Source organism: Lycium barbarum, chromosome 4, assembly GCF_019175385.1.
Source record: "Lycium barbarum isolate Lr01 chromosome 4, ASM1917538v2, whole genome shotgun sequence".
Lineage (NCBI taxonomy): Eukaryota > Viridiplantae > Streptophyta > Magnoliopsida > Solanales > Solanaceae > Lycium > Lycium barbarum.
This window is the reverse complement of record NC_083340.1, coordinates 46,977,017-47,002,492: the sequence shown is the minus strand read 5'-3', so window position 1 is coordinate 47,002,492 and position 25,476 is coordinate 46,977,017. Positions and strand designations below refer to the sequence as shown.

At 35.1% G+C, this 25,476-nt stretch overlaps 1 protein-coding gene across 2 annotated transcripts; it reads right to left on the bottom strand.

The window, feature by feature from the left end:
- Positions 1 to 9,979: 9,979 nt before the first annotated feature.
- On the bottom strand, positions 9,980 to 22,263 carry LOC132635981 (F-box/LRR-repeat protein 15). 2 transcript variants are annotated; one of them, XM_060352601.1, is made up of 17 exons: positions 21,398 to 22,263; positions 20,412 to 20,592; positions 20,169 to 20,301; positions 19,211 to 19,310; positions 18,932 to 19,129; positions 18,581 to 18,851; positions 18,406 to 18,504; positions 18,223 to 18,311; positions 18,014 to 18,113; positions 17,745 to 17,915; positions 14,743 to 14,895; positions 14,407 to 14,567; positions 14,125 to 14,323; positions 11,807 to 12,267; positions 11,652 to 11,715; positions 10,330 to 10,416; positions 9,980 to 10,226 (listed from the first exon to the last, which is right to left on the bottom strand). In XM_060352601.1, the coding sequence occupies exons 1-17, from the start codon at positions 21,763 to 21,765 to the stop codon at positions 10,146 to 10,148; spliced, it is 2,916 nt and encodes a 971-aa protein (XP_060208584.1). In that variant the 5' UTR covers positions 21,766 to 22,263; the 3' UTR covers positions 9,980 to 10,145. The 2 variants fall into 2 exon arrangements, with proteins under 2 accessions (XP_060208584.1, XP_060208585.1); XM_060352602.1 differs by lacking the exon at positions 21,398 to 22,263 and adding an exon at positions 21,297 to 21,319.
- Positions 22,264 to 25,476: the final 3,213 nt, after the last annotated feature.

Here is a 25,476-nt window from a genome sequence, read left to right as displayed (position 1 = left end):
ACACCATAGCAAGAGTTAACTCTGAATTACCCATAAACATGGATGCATTCGCATTCACTCCTCATTGGTTGAGTTTAATAAACCGGCAATCCTTTACGGTGAAAATAAACCCTCAGGCGAAAACAAGATTATCGTTGCCCCAATCAGGAAGTCACAAATATTTTGGATTGCAACTTTTTGTTTTTAACATTAAAAATTACCTAGTTGTAGCGCATAATTTGAGATTTCAGTCCTGTTTTTCTCCTTAGCTTTCTGTGAATTTCCGTCTCACGCTTCTCGCATATATTTCAGTCTAATTCTTTGAAAACATCTTGAGAAACAAAGAGAGAAAGTGACGTGACAGTGGCGGAGCCAGAATTTTCACTAAGGGGGTTCAAAATATAAAAATTAAAGGGGGTTCAATATCTACTATATATACATAAAAATAATTTTAACCGTATATAAACAGTGTTTATTTCCGCCGAAGGGCCTCGGCCCTATGTGGCTCCGCCCCTGCGACAACATGATGTTAAAATCCTTTTTTATAGGTGATATGAAGTTGTCTTTTTCTTTTTAAAATAATGGGAGTAATCATTTCTGAGTAAATGAGATCTCTTGCCCTCTTACGATTTGAATAGAAGAAAATGATCTTTTCAGATATCTTATTTGTTATTTTTCATATCTCGTGTAAAAAATGAAAATATCTGGTAAAAAAAGCATAAAACTAAAGCATTTTGTAAGTGGGCTAAAACATCATTTCTCTCTAGTATTACCTCGGGTATATTCTCCGTTTCATTCGAGGTGAAGGGAAAAAATCTTAATGCCCATTTTCTGTTCCCAAATTTTCAATCCTGCTAGCTGCTTCTACTTTCAATCCGCGAGTTTTTCTTCTTTCTACGGACAAACAGATTTTTGCTTTCTATTTTTAATTAATAAAATTGATTTTAAGCGATTTAATCTTCACAATGCAGTTTATTTAAAGCTTCATATTACTTTTAATACTTTGAAGCACGATAATAAAATGGAACTCTCTTCTCGCAGAGTCTAATCGGTTTCTCACATAGAGTCACTGAATTTCATTTTATTGCACCGCAGCAGTTTTTTTTCCTTTAATAAAACATCACTAAATTAGTTTGTAATAAATTTGCTCAATTTTAAATTCATTTTATTTCTCATTTTTTGAAATACTTTTTCAAATTCTTAGACAAATAAACTAAAAGTAAAAAGTGAACCTTACTCATAATTTAATCTCAAATTTTATACCGGGTAACCCACCTAATCCCTTCAACCAAATGGCCCTTGAATGAGAGTAGCGCTTCTGAAAATTTCATGTTTAACCTGTTAAAGCACTCCAATAAGGTTGAAAAAATCAATTGCGTGCTAAAGGCGGACATAAGCTTAGTACATATTTAGACATGATAATAAGTGTACCAGATGTGATAAAAGTGATTCAGGATTTAAGGAGAGCCCTTAGGGCCAAGCAACACAATGGACTAAAATTATAAACGAGCATGTACAAAATCTAATTTCAAACAATCACTACTTCCAATGTATATCGAGTTATGCTTTGGATAATATATCAAATTAAAGTTCTTTGAGTCAAGTTTTCCGACCACACAAATCATTCATCATTTGGACATTTCTTGAAAGAGTCATTATAAGTGTTTTACTGAAAAGCGTCTCTCGAAATCAAGCTCCACATCTGTAAAAGCGAAATGATTGCGATTAGCGAATTTGAAAGTTGGGAGAGAGTGAATTTCCTTTTAATAGCGAAATAAATCTCTAAACACGATTTGCATGAGTATCAACCTCTATGATGTCAAACTCAATATTTTTGCCCCACACAAGAATAAGATAGTTTTTCATTTATTTTTGGGAGGATATTCACCCCAAAAATCAACTTCAATCACCCAAGAAGATAAAATTATGATTTTATGGAGTGACTATATTGCATGATGCTAGTCCTAACATCAAAAAATGTGTTTGTCTAGATATTTTTGATCTCTCAACAATCGATCAGAAGTGAGAAAGTAAGATTCTTCCATTAAGAGGTAATCCTCTTACTTGTGCTTCATATATATGATATATTGGAGTGTGGGTAACGTATTTATGAAGTTTATTTGGAATTGTGTGCAGGCTTTTAACAAACCCTAGAAATTGGTTTTGAAAATGGTGATATGAGGAAGGAAAATAATGAATAGTGAAATATTGATAAAAATGAAACTGTATAGTATTCCTAACAACTTGAATGGATCCAATAACCGATTGTTGAAGTAATTGACGTTGAAAAATCGAGAATTCACCCTCAACAAATATTTGAGAATTGTATTAACTTGGAGTCTAAGTGAAGAAGACTAGAATGGTTCAATTAATAAATTTATGGTTGTTATTAATGAATATACATTGTGTTATGTAGTTCGATTGTATTAGAGATATTTGGTTGTCACTTGGACATTTGGATCTAATGATTGCTTATTTAAGAGTTACATTAAGGTATATCGGGTTTTTAAGTTATCTTGTGAGCTTTCATGCTACTTCTTACTTTAAATGAGATTTTATGCACATGAGAACAAGCTTGCACGGTTTGCTCTATTGTTTGATGTAGAATGATGAGATTGTCTAAATGTCTAAGATTTGAATTATGCAAAAAGTGTTTATGACTCTTAGACAATTTTTATGCTATTGTGCGACACACCATACTTTTGAATGCTTCTTGTAAAATTCTGATTATAAAAATCATGACATGTTTGCGATGCCTATATAGTAATCCTTTTATCTTGATTTTCATTTAAGGAAATGAAATGAGCTGCTTGACTTTAAAAAAAATGAATTAAATTCGATTAATCTGTGATGACTTTTAAAATCAAGCATATTTGAAAAATGCCGTGTTGTTTTTCTGGTCGAAGGAAAGATCGGTTTGGACCCTTGATGTATAGAAATGAGATTCGCAGCATATTACAAATTATTACTTTATTTATTGGCAGCATATATAAATAGACATATCAACTTGACCTCAACTAACAACTAAACATTTCAACTTAAAAAAGCATATTTAGATACCTTAACTTGATTTAAGTTGGCAAGCAGCTCAAATCATTGAGCAGGCTTTGGTGCAAGCTAATAGGAATAACTTTAGATTCACTCACATCTTTAGAGAAGCCAATATTCTGCAAATCTCCTAGCTAAACCGGGGGAGGAGTCCAAAATTTATGTTGTCTTCAATGAAGTTGTCACACTTCCATCAAAGGTTAGAGCTTTACTAAAATTAGAACATAATGGTAATCCAAACTACAGGTTTCAGAACTTGAAGAAACAAGTACGTCATCAACAAAAACTGATAAACTGGTTCTCATTGTGTCTCAAATCCAGATGATCAGAGCATCTTTGTTTGATACTTGAACCTAAGCCTGTTAACCGGTCCGGTTGGACCGGTTCCGGACCGGTTAAAACCGGTAACCGGTCCAACCAGACCGGTTTACCAGCCGCCGGTCTACAGGGGTTTTTCTACCGGTCCGGTTTTCAAAATTTGGGACCGGTTAACCGGAATCGGCCGGTTCCGGTTAACCGGTCAAAAAAAAAAAAAAAAAAAAGGCAGCTGTCGACTGGACCGTTGGGCAACGGTCCATTTTGCAAAAATGGTCGTTGCCAACGGCTCCAAACGGCCATTTTGGCCTCCCACCCCCCCCCCCCCCCCCCAAAAAAAAAACTTTTTTTTTATACACTTTAACCCATCCCCCACCCCTATATAAACCCCTCTCCATTTCCAATTTTAATCCACACCAATTCACTCTTCTCTTTCTCTCAATTATAGCTACTTTGCAACAATTAGCCACTTTAAATTTCTCTCAATTAAATATTATAAAGTTTTATTCTAGCTTCAATTATTAATTTTGCAATTATAAAAAAACATTGTTGGTGAAGTCGGTAATTTTGCAACAATCCGAAGTAGCTCCAAAGCTTTGGTGGATTTGCAATTCTAGCCGCCTTCACTTTGGTGGAAATTAGTCCGGCAATTTGGTACCTTCGTTCCAACTCTATCTTTATTTTCCGCTATTTAATTTACGCAATTTAGTTCTAGCAATTTAATTTGTTGCAATTTATTTGCGTGTGATTTAAATTAATTCTATTTAATAATGTCGAAGAGAGTGAGATGTGGTGGCGGTAGTAGTGGTATTGTTAGGGGTGGGCTTAATGAGGAAATATTTGTGAACGAAACACCTAGTTTAGGTATTGATATTGGTAGAAATAATCGACTTTTATATCATGAGGTAATACAACACTATACCGGCAGTTTTAATGAAATTAATGATGATGATGATGATGAAACACAAGCCCCCGAAAATCCTATAGGAGATACAGGTCCTGCACAATCACATACACAAGACAACCCGCTAAGAACTCGTAGGCCAACCGCTAGAATTTTGGAATTTATGACTAAAGATAAGGAAAGACAAACAGCTACATGTAGTATATGTAAACAAGAATTTGTTTTTAGACAAGAAACTAGTAAGGAAGGTGGAACGGGTTCACTAACGGGTCCTATGAGATCTAAACATAGGGATGTTTAGGGAGAGAAAACGGGTTCAAATGTGGGGGGTGATAAGTTGGTATTTTACCAACTTATCTCTCCTTTAATCTTATATTTTTGCTATATTTGCTTGAGAAAATAGTGTATTTAATATCATTTACATCTACTTTACAGGTTTTATGTGATTTAGAAGTGATCAGAAGAAACCAAGTGAAAATTTAGTCAAAAAGAGGCCAAATGGGACAGTTTTGCAAAACTGTCCAAACTGGACAGTTTTGCAAAAACGGGACAGAACTGCAAAAAACGGGCAGAACTGCAAAAACTGAAAGTTGGGGCATATTTTGTCATTGTTTTGACTTGGAAAAATCTGGGCATAAAGAGAGGCTTAGGGCAAGAAAACATTTTCATCTTTGGCACAACACACAAGTTCTTGGAGGCTAGGGTTCATCACCAACACCTTGGAAGAGAAGATTTGGAGACACCAATGAGAAATTCTTTACCCATTTCTTCTACTCTTGCTATGTATTGAATATTTATGTGTGTAGTATTTCATTTCAATACTTGAATTTCGTTTATGGAAATATTCTTGATTAAAGTTTGGATTGAATCTCTTGTTTTGCTTATGTGTTGAATGATTTTATTCCTAATGAAGTGAGTTATTGTTTCTTTAATTAATCTCATTTTGAATGATTCTTAAGGGAGTAGCTAACCCTAAGACTTGCCCATTTATTTCGGTTTAAACTTGGAAGAGGCAAACTCGGGATTGGGAAAGATTAATTAACAAGAATTTGGGGCGTTAACCCTCATCTAATGGAAATCGACCTAGGAATAGGCGACACCACTTGTAGCCATATTCGGGTGTTCTTAATGCTCCTAATTGCTTTAGGGATATTCAATTAGGTAGTCTAGTTAGTCTTCGGAAGAAGCTAATTTAGAGTCATTATCTGAGGCTAAGTAATATAAACTCACCATTATTTGTAAATCATGAAGTACATTGGATCGTTACTTGAGCGTAGTTTCCCTTGTATCCATGCTTGTGGCAATTGATCATTTTACTTGCTTTCTAGGTTAGTTTACATTTTTGCATTAGTTATAATTCTCTCAAACAAAACCAAAACATTATCCATCGTTTGGCTTTAGCGTAGTTGGTGAAAATTCCTACTTTTTTTAATCGCCTATATATTGTTCTCTGTGGGATTCGACCCCGACTCATAGTTGGGTAAATTATATTTGCATACGACCGTGCCCATTCTAATTAATAGGGTGGATTTGGACGTTATCAGGGGGTATTCAACAAACAATAGACCCACGAAACGGTAGAAATTTTAGCTATGACAAGAAAAAAGATCGTATAGAAATAGCTAAAATGGTTGCTTTTGATACTCTACCATTTTTCAAGATCGTATAGAAATAGCTAAAATGGTTGCTTTTGATACTCTACCATTTTTCTTTCCTTCGGGTTTGGGGTTTGTTACTTATATTCAATGTTGTTATAATTCATTGTTTGAGGGTATTCCTAGAAGTACTTGTAGAGCGGATATTATAGATTTATATAAAAAATATAAATTTTATTTGCGTCATGTATTTAATTCTTTAAATTGTAGTGTTTCTCTTACCGCCGATTTGGGTCTTAGTCTTAAGAAGTTAGATATTTTTGTTATTACATGTCATTGGGTTGATGATAATTGGGTGATGCAAAAAAGAATTATAGTTTTTTTATATGATGAAGGGAAAGATCGTCGTGACGGAAAAATTTTAGCCTATTCAATGTCAACTATTATGAAATTTTTTAACATTTATAGAGAAACACTTTGTATTGCTTTAGATAATGCTTCTAATAATACAAAGGCGGTTGGTCCTTTAAAAAGGGAATTAATCCTCCGCTAAAAAATATTTTTCATGTGAGATGTAGTTGTTACATTTTAAACTTGATTGTTAGAGATGATCTTGACTATTTTGAAGATTCTACTCAAAAAGTTAGAAATGTGGTTGCTTTTCTTTTTTGTAATGCTAATAAGCAAAAAATGAGAGATTTTAAGAATTTTTGGGTGCAAAATGGCCTTAGACCTAGGAAAATTCAAGTAGAAGTTGACATTAGGTGGAACTATACTTACATTATGTTACAACAAGCATATGATTATAGGATTCCCATACAACAAGTTCACAACCATTTTAATACGGATAGTGATGATTGGATAAATATTACCGATTGAGAAGATGTTAAGGAATGTATTGAACTTTTACAAAAAAATTATAATGCAACCCTTGCTTTTTCTAGACAATTTTATCCCACGGTAACCGAAATTTTAGCCTACTTAGCGGAAATAGCTAGAGTTTTATATGAGTATAAAGATAAATCCGGTTATCAAGCGGCTATTTTTTCTATGACAACAAAATTTAAGAAGTATTTTTTTTCCCATCCCAACTTTATTTATATTGGGTTCTCTTTTAAATCCTTGTTTTAAAATGTCTTATACTAGAACATTGGTTGGTCAAATTTATAACTATTTAGAAATTGACGAGGGAGTTGAACCATATTTACATGACGCCGAGCTCGCGATTGATGCCGAGTTTAGAAAGGTTTTTAGTCATTATTCTATTTTGGAAGAAAGTGTTACACTCATTGCTCTACGCCCTACTACTTCTCAAAGTAGCAAAAAGGGCTTGTCGGTTTGTCGAATTTAAAAGTTTTACATTCACATCCAACTTCTTCTCATAATGCAAACTTTGATAAATATCACCTTTATTTGATGCAGCCAAATGTGGATATCAACCAACGAGATGATTTGAATGTCTTGGCATGATGGAAGAAATACAAGACGAGTCATCCGGTACTTTCAAGAATGGCTCGAGATATCCTTACGGTTTAAATATCAACCGTGGCTTCGGAAAGTGCATTTAGCCAAGAAAGACAACAAATGGGAGACCATAGACACTCATTATCTGGATTTAGCTTGCAAGTACTAGTTTGCATTCGCGATTGGATTAGATCGGAGCGACGCAACCAAAACTTAGAAGCGGTGGAAAGCGAAGAGGAAGAGATTGAAGATTTGATAGCAAGTGGATATCTCAATGACCGAATATAATGTTGCGGATATTAGCCAAATGATTGACACTTTTTGATTTTATTCTTGTACTACTTCTTTGCAACTCATGTATTATTTGCAAGTTAAAAAAAAAAAAAAACTACAACTTGCAAATAAATGTTATCCATGAATAAATAAAATATATGGCTCATTGAGCTTTCTTCTATTTACTTGTGTTCATATTTTACTTATATTAAGTTAGGAACATACCTAAAATATACTAAAAATATACTTATAATATATATCTACTTAAATTAAAAAATAGAAAGTTATATACTTGGAAAATAACTTAAGGTATAATACATATAACTTAAACATAGCATATAACTTTATATATATATATATATATATATATATATATATATATATATATATATATATATATATATATGTGTGTGTGTGTGTGTGTGTGTGTGTATTTTGTTAGTTAGTAAATATATAAACTTTAGTTATAAACTTATATAACATATATAAATATACCTATAATATACTAAGAAATACTATAATATACATATACTATACAAAAAACAAAAAAAAAAGATTTTTTTTTTTTTACGTTTAAAATCGGCCGGTTCCGATTTCCAATTTTGGAATCGGTTAACCGGTGGCCGGTTCCGGTTTCCAATTTTGGAACCGGTTAACCGGTGTCCGGTTCCGGTTCCGGTTCCGGTTAAATTTTCTAACCAATTGCCGGTCTGGTCCGGTGTCAACCGGTTAATGGGCTTCCTTGAACCGCTCAAGACCTAAAAGTAACCACTATCACAGATTTTTGTGTACAAATTTGTAGTATGTTGGTTCATATCAACCATCACAATGTTACCAAAGCTAAGGTTTGTGCCCTTTGTGTAATTATAATTTTTTACTATATATATTAAGTGCCGTGCGTAACTCCATACTATATTCAGTTCGTGTACGTATTTTATCATATACTTTACCTAATAAGCCAAAAAAAAAACTAATAAAACGTTAATAACTAAATTGGCGAAAAACTAACTGAATTGATCCATTTTTTTGCACGGATTGCCCTTCTTTTGGGTGGTCTTTAAATTTTGTCCTTCGCTTGGATACCTGAGGTTCTGGACTCGAACCCCCGCTCAGGCATAAAATAAAAAAATAATTTCGCAAGGCAGGACTGGGGGGAGTGTATGCCGGATCCGGCATAAAGTCCTTAAGGAAAAACTAAAGTTATGCCGGAGGGGGCATAACTTTTCCTCAAAGCATAGTTTAGTTATATGTCTTATGGGGCAAAACTTTTCCTTGAGGAACTATGCCTTATGGGGCAGACTTTTAATTAAGGCATAACCAAAAGTATGTCCCATAAGGCAGAACTTTTTCTTAAGATATAGACTTTGCCTTATAAGGCAAACTTTTAATTATACCTTAAAGGAAAAATTCCGCCTTATGTGGCATACTATAAAAGTTTGCCCATTAAAAGTATGCCCCCACCGACATAAACTTGTGAAAGAATTACCAAAGTTATGCCGGACCCGGCATACTTATGCCAAGTCTGCCCATAAGGCATAAGTATGTCGGGTCCGGCATAAAGTTTGGTAATTCCTTAACAAGTTTATGCTGGTGGGGGCATACTTTTAATGGGCAAACTTTTATGCCGGACCCGGCATAAACTTGTGAAGGAATTATCAAAGTTATGCCGAACCCGACATACTTATGCCCAAGTCTGCCCATAAGGCATAAGTATGCCGGGCCCGGCATAACTTTGGTAATTCCTTCACAAGTGTATGCCGATGGGGGCATAGCGAAATTTAAACTCTGCTTTGCAAATTTTTTTTAAAATTTTGATTGTGTATGGATTCAAACCTGGAACCCATGGGGTTTAACCGAAAGGCAAAATTTAAAGATTTCAATTATGAGGGACAAAATTTAAAGACAACCCCAAAAGAACTACATTTTAAAAACCGACTTAGTTCATACGACCCCTATAAAGAGGGTTGATTTATGCAAATCTTTTTCCAAATCACTATTTAATTATTTTTTGAAGTTATATAAATATGATCCTCCACAAATTATTCCTCCAAAAATTTTGAACTCAAATCTACTATTTGCTCGTATGCTTCTTAACCTTAGAGACAAAACAGTAAATTATCATCTAATATTGTAATAACTTACAAAATCATTATCCAACATTTTCATAATATTTTCTATTTGCTCATAATGGATCTTTAAATCACGATTTAAAAGGTAAATAAGTTGCAAACAAAAAAAACCTAAAGACTTTCAGTTACTAAATAACTATCTCAATGGGGCAACTGGTTAAAATTAATATTGCCCTTTACTAGTCCTAATTTTATTTATGGACTTCCTCTATCCGATTTATCCTTTAGATCAGATTAAAGTTGCATCTAGTTCTTAGCCAGACCATAAAATGTGAAAGCAAACGCCAAAAAATATTAAGGTGTCATATTTATAAAGCTCGTTGTACATTCACCAATCACAGCAACATAAATAGTTACCTGTACATAAAATACGAATCTCTGTAATTAAGGATGTTACTAATAGCCAGCCTACACAGACATATTCAATATTTTATTGCCTTACGATGGGACTAAGCTGCTGAAAATGCGTTTCAAACTGGGACATGCAACCCTCAACTTCGTCATGCTCAGTGGACAAATCTGTCAAGTGGCAAAAAGGACCATGAGCAAATTCTCAAAGGAGCTATTCAATAAATGGTACATAATAAATCAATATAGGCTTAGCATCAAAAGTTTTACTGACCTTGGGACAAAAGCGCACGTCAAGCGTCTCAAGCATAGTACATCGTGATACGGCAGCTTCAACAGCTTCCTCGTCAATGTTGCAGGACTGTAGGACAACAAAAGCAAGAGTAAGGAATACCTCCACAGCATAATTGTCACAATTATTCCAATTGCAGAACCACCTTATGGGTGTGCCAATGATTTTTCAAGCGAGTTCATCAAGGTTGTTTTAGTGAGGTAATCAGGGTCCCCGTACCAAAAAAAGGTAATCAGGAATTACTTTAGAGACGATAGAAAGAATAGCAATCAATTTCATGAGCTGTACAGTAGAAAGTGGTGTGTAAAGGTAAAGGAAAGGAAGCCTAAAGCATGTAATTTCTAGAAGCAGCAGCGGAAATACAGCTTAGAGAATGCAAAATCTTCTTCTAAAGAAGAACTAAGACTTGAAATCTTTTATCAATACTTCATCCCAAAGAATGGACACTTGCAACAATTATGACAAGTACCTGAACCTAGCAGCAGCAGCTTGTTCATTTGCAGTTCCAAAATTTCAAGCAAGTACGCACCAGTTAAGGGTTCAAATTTTCTTTGCAGAAATTTTACCCAAAGTACAGCATGCTCCACTAAATAGGGGCAAGATACCCCTCCCCCCCCCCCCCCCCCAAAAAAAACCTACATGCCACCTTTAAGGACTACCTCAAATTTTAACACTTCTAAATTTGAAAATGTTGATTATCCACATTAAAGCCGAGGAAAACCATGAAGAGTAATAGGATTACTTGTTATTTTAGTAGGCCAGTGTGTTAATCTGAGTATTCCTTAGACGATATGCAGCTAGCTATTACAACAACATGCCCAGTGTATGCAGCTAGCTATTAGATCTTATAATACAATTTCATTTAGCGGAACTTAATTAGGAGCTTAAGTGCTCGCTACAGAATATCAGGCTTGAGTGCATACATGTCTTTCATACCAACCTACTGGACTAGAGGCTGCCTAGAATGTTGTGTAAAATGGACCAAGGAGGATCCTATCCTAAATGAAGAATTTCTGATGTAAAAAGGAAATTGTAAATGAAGTTGGATCATGGATAGAACTCATAGAGTCCCTACATCTGTACGAAGGGAACTGAGATTTGCTTTTTGCTACATAATACTTGTGCAGTTCACCCAGCCTTTGCGCTACAGAAAAAATTATTACCTATCGCAAGGGAAAAAAGAAGCACAAGCACATGAAGCAAAATGATAAAGACTAACTAGAAAGAACACTTGCAGCAATCCTGCCGCTACTACAACTGAAACAGCCAGCAAAGGATATGCCAAATTAAAGATACAAGAATACCTGAAGAAAGAGGCTACTCAATCTTGGACATTCCAGTTGCAATGATTCCAATGAACAACAATTGCTGAACAAAAGAAGATAATTAACTACTTTGATCATGAAAATAAATTCACAGATACAAAAAACCTCTGAAATCATATTGCTAAAGTATGTACCTCAAATTGAGAACGCACAAGTTGTAACAAGCTATATCAACCTCCTTCAGATTCGCAGACAGGGAAAGGTTTAATGATGACAAAAGGAAACCTTGTGCCAGTGGAATAACCACCTTTTTTATATTTGGGCAACCTACACAGTTTAGGCTCTCTAGCAGACGCTTTGGTAGTTCATTTGGCAAATGTTGTTCCAAGGAAGATCCATGAGGTGCTATACTAACACTGGGTATATGCGACAGTTGGTCACCAGTAAATCCCCAAATTAAATCATGCATATTAATGCATCCATTCAAGCTGACATGAGTAAGATGCGTGCAGCAGGCAAGCAATTCCTCAATGGCTGATTGGCATAGAGTCCCATACGACAAATCCAACTCACAAAGCGCTGGGAGAGCATTTTCTTTATAGAGAGGTTCCAAAGATGTATCAGTCAGATACTTGCATGCTTGCAACTTTAGGACCTAGAACAGAATAAATATATAAGCTTACAGAAGAAAAAGGGGCAGGGGACCGGGCAGTAAGCAAAAAAAACCCATCAATGTATCATGCAAATTCAAAAAATTAATCCCAAAAGCACAATAAGGCAGTTGAGTGCCTGGCGCAGTCAGAAAGAGAAAAACACAACTGTGTTGCTAAACTACGTCACAAAAAAAATTCAGATTGACACAGCATCCGCATATAAAGAACTCAAGCCCTTGCAGTGAAGCAAAATTGGGGCATCAGACAATGCCAAACAGTGGATCCAAATTAAAAAAGAATGATAGAACGCCTAAAGTAACCGGGTCTCCACATTAAACTTCCATAATTCAAGGCCGGCCATCTTCAAGGGTCCAAAAAGGAGGGAGAACAATGAAAAAGAGTTGAGGTGGAAATTCTAGTCTACAATTTTGTAATCTTTAACCAGCACGTCAATAAACAACCCAACCAAGTAGGTAATGATTCTTCCCCTCTGCTTGTTGATTTCGAGCATAGAACTGTTTGAGAATAGACAAACATCATCACTACTTGAATGTCATTATCATATCCTACTCCATCTACGGCTAACATATTTGTAGATTCTAGAAGCCCTACAATTTAGAATCTTATTCTCGACTTGTTTTACGCTCTTCCCCTTGCATTCCAACTATTTCTTCTCAGTGCAAAATGGTAACCTCTTTCTAGTTTTCTGGTTGCTCGTTACAGTTTCTGTTGTTCCATGCTCTACCTCTGGCACGTAAAAGCTAAAACCTAAGCTTGTTTTTTAGTTGTTTCCTAGCTCTTTAGGCAACATGCCTAGGATAAGCTAGATCTTTTCTCAGAGTTGTTTATTCAGACAGCTTTAGATCCTTTGTGATAGTACAAAATGTGAGTTTAAACATGCTCCAGGACTGGTCAGAGTTGTTATTCTTCCTTTTTTTCCAGTTTTTGAGTTCTTTATTTCCTCTCAGAAAGACTCTTTTGCCTGGTGTGAACTGCTGTTCTTTTTCCACAGCTTTCTGGTATAGATGGTTGGCCACTTTCTAGTCTACTGATGTTACTTTATCTCTGTGTTATCACTTATGCTTGAACTCATGCATTGGCTTAATTTACTTACTATTCTTTGTACACAGCTAATGTTTCATTTTGAAAACAGAAATGCATTTTCGATTAATAAACAAATCCAGTCAATACTATGGAAATAATTTGGTCACAAAATTTATAATAGTATCTTGTGTCAAAAAATTAAGCCTTTGCTTCTGCTTCTTTACTTCTGCTGAATGAGAAGCTTCACATTTGACTTTACTCACCAGAACAGGAAACAGCTTATGGTACTAATCATCATATTTCTTTTCCAAGAAGATTGGCCAAACACCTTTAACTGCCAAAAAACTATATATAAAAAAATAAAAAGCACTTCTAGTTTCTCAAAAACATGGCCAAATCAGCAACAATTGAATTCTTAATGTCAAACTAGAATCAGTTCGGCTGAATTGAACTTTTCAATCATTCAGAACTGCTACGCAGATTGTTACTTGCATCCATGTGTTTTGGCTTTTACAGCAAAAGGAAAGAAGGGAGAAGAACAGAAAAAAGAAAAGGAGAGATTAAAGTAAATTGGCTTATGACCCAGTGCTCATCTTGTAGTTAGGTATTTTGACCTGCCCAAAGTTAACCAAACCCGTCCAATTGACACCCATAGAAAAAGGGGATAGAAAAGATGTCCATATATCTAGAAGAATGGAAGTCCAGACTGAAAAAATACACACTTTTTTCCACAAAATAGTGCTTGTCAAATCAAGTTCATCTAACTTCTCACTGTAATGGAGAAAGTGATAATATGCTTAGATGAAAGAAGTTACCTTTAACCGCAAGCATGATTCATAAACAGGTTGCAAGTTAACCAAAAACGTATAGGATAGGTCTAGGTAGGTCAAGTTTTGAAGAGTCTGCAACGAGAGGAGCCCATCACAGCCAACAGATGGACATGACATTAATACTAATGACTCAATGAGGGGGCATGATGAAGTCGTGGCAGATAAACAGTCATCCTTGAGGTGGCTGCATATAAGGAAAGAAATTACTGAAACGCGAAAGAACTAAAACAACTATGCAAGTGTAACAGGTGAGACAAAGTAAGCAACCTGCAGAATGAAGCATCAAAAGAGGTTAAGAGGGGGCAATTAATAGATGCTTCAGATAGCACACCACAGCCCTTCAGCTCAAGTGAAGCCATTTGTGGAGCTTCAATATGAAGCACATTCATTTTGGGGCATATACCAAGATTAAGTGACCTAAGACCAACCTGCAATAAGAAAACACATTCACCAACCATTTGTATATAAATAGAGATAAAAATGCAAAGTAAGAATCATCAAATCAGTAGGTAAGCATCCAACTGCAGTCTCAACCCAAAGAGGATGTAAAGCAAAAAGGAGATGATATTACTTGAGGCTAAAAAGGAGCCTATCATCACTTACAGGACAAAATGATGCTCTTTCAAGATGATCACAACCATCTAAAGAGACTTGCTCAAGATATGGGCACCTGAGTTCAAGAGAAATCAAAGCACGGCAACCAGCAAGTGAAAGAGAAACCAAAGAAGTGCTGCAGAAAGCCATAGCTGTCAAGCTCTGAACAAAGAGAAAACCATAAATAGATTTAGACCATAATAATACATTCAAATGTGACACAGATACAGCAGGAACCACTTCAAAGTTGAATACGCAGAAATATATCGTCATTCTCTTTCAATATACTCCCTCCATCCACTTTTACTTGTCCACTTTTGACTTTTCACACTGTTTAAGAAACAATGATTAAAATAGGTATTTTACCACAATACCCCTATTAACTAATACTCAACCTCAATAATTGAAACCCAAATTCCCATACGTAATTAGTCGAGCAATATGAAGTTCCACGGTTCAACATTAAGTTTTTATAGATACTAGCACTTTACAACTCATCCATCTCTTTAGTGCTTCAAATTCTTTGGAGCCAAACAGTAAAAATGCTTCACTGGAGCAGTGTTATCAAAAGCGAAAAGCGCAAAAAAGCTCTAAGGTCACCCGGAGCTTTAAGCGCAAATAAACTGTGGGCTTTAATGAAAAAAAGCGCAAAGGTGCGCACATATATATATATATATATATATATATATATATATATATATATTATGTTTAGTCCAAGACTATTAATAATAAGCATGAATAACAAATATATGGACAAGGAAATTGTCGAAACATTACGATAAAGTGAAATATCAATTATCTAGTGTCACCTCATCAAGAGAGGCTCATTGGCAAGGAAAAGTATGTCTTAGAGCCTTGATGATGACACTGAAGCGCACATAAAGCGAGGCGAAGCGCTCAACATGTTTTGAGCCTCGCTTCAGGGCTTAAGCACACTTTAAGCGCGCCTTTGACAACACTGCACTGGAGTCAAACGATTCAGAAAATTTTGGAGCCAAGCAAGTCAGAAAATACTTCACCAAATTTTTGGAGCCAAACATTGTTGTAATTTTTGAAGTATAAAATGATTTTCACATCTTCGTCCATTTCATAAAGGAGATGCTGACAAAAAAATTTGACTAGCTGGAGAGTTTTCAAAATACTTTTGAAGAAAAAAAATATTCCAAAGATGAGTTTAAGTGGAGTAATTATGTTCTCCATATTTTAATATGGAATTAGGAGGGTTAACGAAGAGGTTTGTGTCAATCGGTTAAGTAAAATTGATCATTACAATTTCTAGAAGTCTTGGTAAATAAATTAAGGGTAAAACAGGAACAAAAAAATGTCTTAGCTTAATATGTGAAAAATGACAAAAAGAAAATCTATTTTAGTAATAGTGGACAAGTAAAAGTGAACGGAGGGAGTAAAAAACATTTTCTTTTCCGAATAGGTATAGATCTGGCAGAAAAAAGAACACCAGAAGGTGAATATTTATCAGACCCCATTCTAAAACTGTGGAAATCTCTCCCTCCTCCTCACCCCCACCCCTTTTTTCCCCCAGAGGGGGCAACTGAAAGATAACTTGATCTCTCTCTCTCTCTTTTTCTCGGAACGGGCGAGGGGAGGGGGGTAACTGAAATATAATACTTGATTTGTTGCGACATTTCTTCAATAGTCTACCACAGTGTTGACAAATTTCGCCCATTATTTTGAACATCTCTCCAAAACTGCAACACCAAACCTAATTCAGCCTTAATTTTCTTAATCACTAATTCAGCCTTAATTTTCTTAATCACTACATTAGTCAACTGGAATCTTAATTGGGAAAGGAGGAGTACATATTTTCTTCAAGCTTCAAAAGGAACCTCAGCTTTGGCACTTTTTTGAAATGGGACTTCAGTTCTGGCACTGACTCAGGAAGAAATGTGAACTATTTTCGTTTTCCGTCCAGGTAATAGTTCTCATTATCTACTTCAGCTTAAACCGTCCCCTTATAACTCGCATATCAATCAAAAAGTATGTTAGTAACTTAGAACCTATTATACCAAGAGAGACGTTTACCTAATAATTTTTTTTGGCAAGGTAAAGATAAAATGACTTCAAGTCAATTTCGAACTGTGAGCATAAAATTTAATACTACCGGTAAATCTAGGAAAAACACAATCACTATCTTAAGGCCAAAATAAGGAATTAGAACTTCTCATCTTTCCCGCTTCGCCTCTTGGACAATTTTATTATTTTTAGCTTCTATGAGTTGTTGAAGGGAAGTCTTGGCGCAACGGTAAAAGTTGTCACCTTGTGATTAGGATGTCATGAGTTCAAGTTGTGGAAACAACCTTAGTGCACCCAGCTGCGCAGCTTCCATGACTTATCGCAAACAGGAGAAATTATTGTAAACCACAACCAGATGACACAACAGCCAATACTAGTTCTTTTGGACATGTCCAAATTGGCATAAATATTTAAGAGACGCGAATATCATCTTTCATGAATACTCATTAAAGTACCTGATCATTGATTGTCGGAATTTTCCGTATTAAATTTATCTACTTGGAAAATATGCAAAAAATAATTATTATTTCCCAACTTTCTGTTACAAAAAAGGAGCAAAAATGGCAATATGAACATAAGCAATAACTGCATAGACAAAGATGAGGACAAAGGTAAGCTCTCATTTAAATATAAAAGTGACTAGACACAGATCAACTGCCAAGATCTTGAGTAGCCACCTTTCATTTACAAGCAAAACTAAGAGTGTGAGAGAGTGAGTGTGTGTGTGAAAATTATCAGATGTAGACAAACATGTTCAGCAGCAACACATCATTTAAATATAAAAGTGACTCGACACAGATCAACTGCCAAGATCTTGAGTAACCACCTTTCATTTACAAGCAAAACTAAGAGTGTGTGAGAGAGAGAGAGTGTGTGTGTGTATCGCTATCAGATGTAGACAAACATGTTCAGCAGCAACACATCCTCTAGTTAACAACCAAGAATGCACAAGTTTACAACGAGGAACTAAAATTACAAACCTCGCAGTTATCCAGAACTAAGGATTTAAGCACGGGACAGCCACCCCCATCGCTGAAAACTTCACAGATAGAATTGGTGAGCGATTCACACTCAGTAAGGTCTACTTCTAGCAAATTCGGACACTGTAATGCAATTGTTGTCAAGCTTTCTTGCTTCTGCAAAACTAATTTCTGTGGAATGATAAAGGAGAGAACCATTATCCTATGAACAGAATAATCCTAGTCAATAAAATAAAGTAACAAGATATAACATCTAGGAACAAACTTACTTTGAGTGCACTTGAAGTTATATTGATTCGTTGCAGCAGTGGGCAATTAGAAACAGTAATTGATGATAACATTCCACTGTGCAAGTTGAGGTCAATAAACCTGTTTCAATATAAACAGTAAGTTAGTGACCAAAAGTGTGACAGAAATTAAGGGTTGGAAAGAAATTTCCTTGAGACCGGATATGGAAACTACAAAGCCTGTATCATACTTGCGACAATGTACTAGTCTAATGTTCCGAAGGCGAGGAAGATCCAATGACACTGATGTCAATAAACTGCAATTATCAAGCTCCAGAACCTGAAAGAAGTGAAATTCACTGTCCAATATGAGGTTTAAAGACTCCTGATCACAGCATGCTACCAGTATGAAAAGGGTGAGGAAAGACTCAAACCTCTAACATATAGCTATGGGCTACGGCAGCCATGGAAGCTGATGTTATGCCCTCACAACTATGAAGCTTCAGAACAGTTAGCATAACCAGCCTCACAGACTTCAACAAGGAACAAGTGTTAGCATAAACCAACTATGCCAATCCCTATATAAATTAAATGAACATAAAAACATACCTCAAGAGAAATGTTTGGGCAGTATGAAGCATCCAGAACTCGAAGATTTCCACAAGTTTGAGCTATATCTCGCAGTGTTTCATCACTGACACATGAACAATTTGACATATCCAAAGACTCTAAAAGAGGGCATGCTGTGGCTGCTGAACGAATAGCAGCGTCGGAAAGTTTGTGACATGAAGCTATATCAAGGTCATGTAAAAGAGGGCAATTAAGCACCGCATGTGGCATGCTACTACGCTTAAGTGACAACGTTTCAAGCTGCGGACATCTGTAAGAATAACAACAGTTAAGCACAACTGGGCGCCAACTACTTTGATAATATAACATTGTTGACTAACGTTTTACAACCTGATAGAAACCCGAAGCACACGGCACTTCACGAGCTGCAGAAGACGCAAGTTATCATGATAAATTGGTATCTCCTGAATACCATTTCCAAGAGTGGCATCATTAATGGTCAAGCTCTTCAATACATTGCAATCTGTTAAGGCTTGGAAAAATGTTTCCCCCAACTGACCTCTGCCCAACGTTAGAGCATCAAGATTTCTGGCAACAATGAAATGTATCCAATTAGTCACTTATAATGATTCCTAAAGTAGTGCCAACGACATTAAAAAAACCTATTACCTTAATGAAGAAACAGCTGTCATTGCCAGTGGATGAATATTAGGAGTTCCATATAAATTGATTGTTGTTGCATTTGGATATCGCCGACACATGTCCTCAACTATCATCAAACAAACATCAATTCTTTTTATAAGTGAAAGAAACAATTTAATTGAAGCATGAATTTATGTAAAGTTATCTTAGCAGTGTGCAAGATTACTAACTTCAACTCAAGATAACTCCGCAAACTTCCCAACCAAATTAAATTATATGAAGAAAATGAGAGGCTAACCATTCAACTTGACTCTTCTATCATTTCTCACATCAGGTTAGAATGTATCATACATAAGCCTACTATGAAGGATACACTTGTACTATTAATTTCGAATATTTGGCAATCTCTTGTTCTAGCGCTGAATATATTAACCAGCTAGCTTTTTGGTTAGGTGTTGAGACATTTTACCAAAAAAAATCAATCAACAGAGACTACATGAAGTAATGAAGGTTCCAATCTTTGTTGATCTTCAATAATAGATAATCAGATGCATGCTCAGGTTTATGAGTAATCTTTAACAGAGATATCTATCCCGGTATCCTCAAGGGAGTTTAGTGGCCTTGGTTATATCCTACGTTGCTCAGACTCTTCAAAAATTGTCCCCGGTGCGGTGCGTGTCGGATCCTCCAAAATTGCACTACTTTTGGAGGATCCGACACGAGTGCGACAACATTTTTGGTGGGTCCAAGCAACATTGGTTATACCATGATCCCCTTTTCTCTCCATCACCATAAAACTATTTTATCTCCGAAGTTTTAGTCATCAACCCCAAGTACGAAAAAGATGGGTAGAGTTCTATAACTGCTTGAGCCATAATAATCAAATCATATTCATGGATATAATTCCATGATAACATGAATCGAACAGTAGAAAACGATAAAAGAACAGCATGTCAGCCTCTTTTACCAGGGGGGAAATACTCACATTGATCTGAGGAAATCTGCTTGTTCTCAAAATTCAGATACCGCCAAAAATCTTCGTGAGAGCTAGCTGCTCTCCACTGGCTACAAACACTTGCAGCTCGACAAAGATCAATATGGTCCAAAAAAGAGAATACCTAGCAACAGATGAGGCAGATATTTCAATACTCAGTACTTAGTGGAGGTAGAAATTGATTAAGGCATTAAGCAACTCGAAAGGAACGGATTCCAGGCAACTAGTAAATACCATATGCAACAAATCATCAGTAAGATCCATCCGGACACCTAAATCCTCCATGTTTGAGATGCCATTATCTTCCCCCTCATCATCTATTGTACCAAGTAAGTTTGACAAACTCACATCTCGACCGCCCTGGTTCATTGGACAAAGGTAACTAGTTTCCTGCAACAAGTGGTTGTCCCAATCCCTACAAGAATATTAATCAATAAGTCTTCATTTTGAGTTATTGGCCTGCATTTAGGCCTCACTTCAATGACAGTTTGTGTATTATCAAATTGAAAGTTAAATTCTATTTTAGCTTAAGCTTCCGAAATTCCATAATATAAGTAGCTTTAGAAAATAACTCTACTAAATGTTAAGTAAAATGCCATTACAAGATTTCTGTAGTACTATTTTTTTTTTTCTAGAACAATTATGAGAGAATGTAACTTCTCCAAAACTCAATGAACTCTGAAACACTCTTGACGCTAATTAAAACTGTACAACACGAGAAAATTATTGAGGGACTCTTCAGAGTCTTTAATTAGTGAGCCGACCCTATCACGACTACACCTTGTAGTTTGGGCTGCTTAAATGAATTCGCTATTCATTCTCTACTTTGGCCAATCTCACTCTCATATTCAATAATTTGACCAATTGAAACCAAAAAAAATAGTATAAGTGAAGGCATCATAGCCTGTCTTACAGGGAAAAGGAGTTAACTTTTCGCCGATTTCACTCTAATATTCAATAATATGACCAAATTAACAAATAAATACTACAAACGAATGCACAGTAGCCTGTCTTACAGCAAAAAGGAGTTAACTTTGGGCCGATTTCACTCTAATATCCAATGATTTGACTAATTGAGACAAAAACTAATATAAATGAAGGTGCAGTAGCCTGTCTTACAGCGAAAAGGAGTTAACTTGGGCCGATTTCACTTTAATATTCAATTTTGACTAATTCAAACAAATAAATACTATAACTGAAGGCGCAATAACGGGTCTTACAGCGAAAAGGAGTTAACTTTGGGCCTTTTACTATACGTATCACGATCACAATCCTCTCTTTGCACTTTTGAGGACGACGACGAAGCCTCTCCGCCACTCAACCCCAAATTCAAATTAACATTCAACATTCTCTCATTATTATTATTATTATTATTCCTCACCTCCATTTCACTACTAGATAACCAGTTCACATCAAAATCAATCTCCTCATTATTCCTCTCAACACTAACATTCCAGTCAAATGCCGGAGGATTGTCATCCGGCAATTCCTCGCCGTTACTCCCCAAAATCGGGTCCTTCATAATACTCCTGTAACCCTTACTATCTTCTTCTTCTTCTCCAAAACATAAACAACACCAAATCCTCATACACACTCTCACAACACACCAGTAACCCCAAAAATAACAAAATAAAACCACAAATTTTATCAATTTCTAATCTTTAGAAACCCTAGCTCGCGATCTAACAAATTTCCCCAAAAAAACCCTAACTTTCCAACAAATTAACAATTTTTGGCCAGAAAACCCTGACTTTACAACAGATTACACCAAAAAACTACTCCTTTTTCACAAGAAAACATACGAATTATAGAATCCGAGTTTCTAGAATGGGAGAATGGAGTAGCAGAAAATAATAGATATAGATGCGGGTATAGTGAGAGAAAGGAAGAGAGATCTGATCGGATCTTTGAAGGATCGAAGGGCTGTTAGGGATTGAGTTTTGAAAACATCGGCGGAACGGAATGCAGATTTGTTTGTCCGGGTGCTACTTTTTCCCCTTCTCTCCCTTTCACTCTTATTTTATCTCTAGGAAATCAAATATGCCAATATTGTTGATGAGGTGAATTTTATTATATACTCCCACACCTTTTCCTCTCAGTACACTAAAATCTTACCAGTGAACTTGTTTGTGGTTACCCTACATAGAGTAAACTCTCTTATATTTTAATTTTAACCTTCTTTTTCTTTTTTGTTGTTTTAATAAAATTTTAACTCACTCAGCACTTTCTGCAGTAGGAGAAGATAATCGCAAAAGGCTCAAAAATATCTCTATCCTGTGAAATATTATCTCACAAATACCCTTCTTTCATCCTTTAATCAAAAATATTCTCAATTATTTTTTTTACTCAAAAATACCCCAAACTAACCGACTAAACTGATGAGTGTTTGTAATTTAGAGCCTGATTGGATGGGCTTATAATTTTGACTTATAAGCCAAAAGCCGTAAGTTAGAAATTCTAGCTTACGGCTTTTGGCGTATTTTTATTATTTTAGCTTAAAATAAGTGTTCAAAAGTATTTTTGCATTTTACCCAAACACTGTAAACGTGCATAAAAGTTGTTTTAGCTTAAAAACACCTAAAATAAGTCAATCCAAACAAGCTCTTAAAAATCATGACGTGACGTATTATGATTCGTCACATATATTACTTAAATTAATTTAAAAATCAAACCTACTCATTTCTTAAATCCAAATCCGTCCCTAATAATTTGACTTGTTCCTTAAACTCAAACCCCCCATTTCACTTAAACCTGATTTTTTTTTCTTTAAACTTCTAATAATGTAAGATTAGTTTTCTTCAACTTAAGTTAGTCCTTATGTAAGTTCGATCAGATGCAGATACTATTATATTGTCTAGTTAACATTTCGGTCTTGTGGCTAATCCATGAATGTCGTTGGTCTGTTAGGTAAATTTTAGCTACACAAGCTTTGATTTTATGGAATTTAATTATGATACTATATAGAGCCGATTGAGTTAAGGTACAAGAAACATTCCATGAACTAGAAGGTTTTAATTTCTCTTTGTAATCCTCTGTATCTATTCCATTTTGCCTCTGCTTTCCCGTTGAGTTGGTGGGTTTAGGTTTAAAACAACGGATGAGATTATTGCGAGCGGATTTGGGTTTAATTTTTATATACTTAGCAAATCATAATACGCCATGTGGCTATTTTAATAGTAAAAAATCGTCAGATTTATTCCATTAATTTAAGGAGTATTTTTTAGCCAAAAAATTTGTTTGAAGGGTATTTTTAAGCCAAAAAAATAGATTGGGGTTTTTTAGACCAAAATGTGGAATGAAGGTATTTGTGAGTCATTTCCCACAGGATATGGATATGTTTGGCCCTTTCCGAGAAAAATAATCTTGGAGTGACATTTTTCATTGTTTTAGGAACTGAAAATATTTTAAAGTTATGTTCATATCTCTCGAAATTATTTTTGGCTGAAAAAATTGTAGTAGGTTTAATTTTTCCCCGATGTCATTGTAGACAGGGGTGGGCACAGTTTGGGCCAACCCGAAATCCGAACTTTTTAAATATTTGGATTATGGATTGAATTTCGGATTTTATTTTGAAAATTTATGGATTTCTGATTGGATATGGGTTTAGTACTGCGAATTTTTGGATATCCAAAAATCAGAAACTTTTTTCTTATATCTAGCCCTACCTATATCATATGTGTCAGTACTAATAAATCTAGTTTCTAAAGGCCCAATAGATTAGTACCTAATGTCGTATCTATTAAACTATTAAGTCCAATATACAATTCTCTACTAAATCAAATATAATATAGGGTTTTCTTAATTCTCAAGTCTCAAAAGTATCACGTTAGTGTCACCCACGATAGAGTTCGTTGTTATTTTTCCAGATGACTACTTAGATTTATTTGTTCATTTCCACTTTTTCAGAATGTTTTTATTTGGTATGGATTTACTATGTTGGACATGACTTGGATTTGTTAATCCTAATTTGAATTGGAAGGCTTTTTTTTACTGAGCAATTAAACTTTAGATTTACATCTGTGGAACTAACACACGAATTTCGTTCCTAATAAGTTTGTCTTAAGTCTCAAGAGTCAAATCCGAAAATCTGAAATATCCAAACCGAATAATCCGAAACCGAACTTAAAATATCCAATCCAATCCGAACTTATTTGGATTGAATTTTGATTGTAATTTCTTCAATCTGAAAACCGAATATCCAAATCGAAATTTCCATATCTAATCCGATGCTCGAACGCCCAACCCTAATTGTAGATGCATTTTTTTAACTGTGTTGGATTAGTTATGTTTTACTTTATGGGCATGAAAGGAAAAATTGAAGCACGAATAGTTCTCTTGTAAACTTGAACTAATTAAATTAAATAAATTTGACATGTTGTTATTAGATATAGGTTGATCTACAAAAAGCAATACAATTGATCACGTAGAATTAGATTTATCCAGCATTAACTATTGTTGATCACATTATTAATTTGCATGTTATATTTGACTAATAATTAAAAGGAAAACACATGAAGTGCTTCTCAAACTTGTCCGTCAATTATATACTTTGACTTTACAGACGACCTCTTACTCTCATATTATTGTCCAAAGTGAAATTAACATCTCCTAAGAGGTTGCATGTCAAATAGAAGTGTTATCACATTCCTAGAGGTACGAGTGTTACACCACTAATAAGGAGGATCATGATCGGCATCTGATGCTATAAACTTAATTCGACCAAACCATGTAGGCATGTCTGCATATTTTCATGAACATATGTATCGTAAATATAACTTAATTGAGATTTTTATAATATAAAGGAAAAATACATAAGTTGCCCCTTGTAGTTCTCTGAAAAAAGCCATTTACACTTTTTAACTTTACAAACAGCCTCTTACCACCAATTCTTGTTCAAAGTGAAATTAATACCCCTTAAAAGTAATGTGGAAAAAATAATTATACTTTCTGAAAGCGTATGGGATAGAGAAAATGCTAGAAACACATTTACTTATACAATTGTCATTTTCCGATTGGGTTTTACACCTAATTACACTCAATTATTACCCTTTATTGTTGTTTTTATCTTCTTCTTTTTTTTTTTTTTTTTTTTGTGTGTGTGTTTCTACAATTTCTTTTGATTCTATCATTAGCACCGGAGCACCTCTTTGTCACTTTTTTTTGTTTGTTCCACTCATCCGCTCTATCAATATTGACCATCAAACAGATCATAAAATACAATTTTAAACTTAGAATTTAGTACTTTATGTAAGACTAATGTCTCTTTAATGAGAATTAAATGTGGCCCACAATTATGGTA

Bases quoted from the DNA above. Each gene is read 5' to 3' on its own strand.
- LOC132635981 (XM_060352601.1), bottom strand. From the start codon at position 21,765: ATGAGGATTTGGTGTTGTTTATGTTTTGGAGAAGAAGAAGAAGATAGT. The intron at 12,268-14,124 runs GTAACTTCTTTC...ATTCTGTTCTAG, and splicing joins AATCATGCTTGCGGTTAAAG to GTCCTAAAGTTGCAAGCATG. The intron at 11,716-11,806 runs GTACATACTTTA...TCTTTTGTTCAG, and splicing joins TTGTGCGTTCTCAATTTGAG to CAATTGTTGTTCATTGGAAT.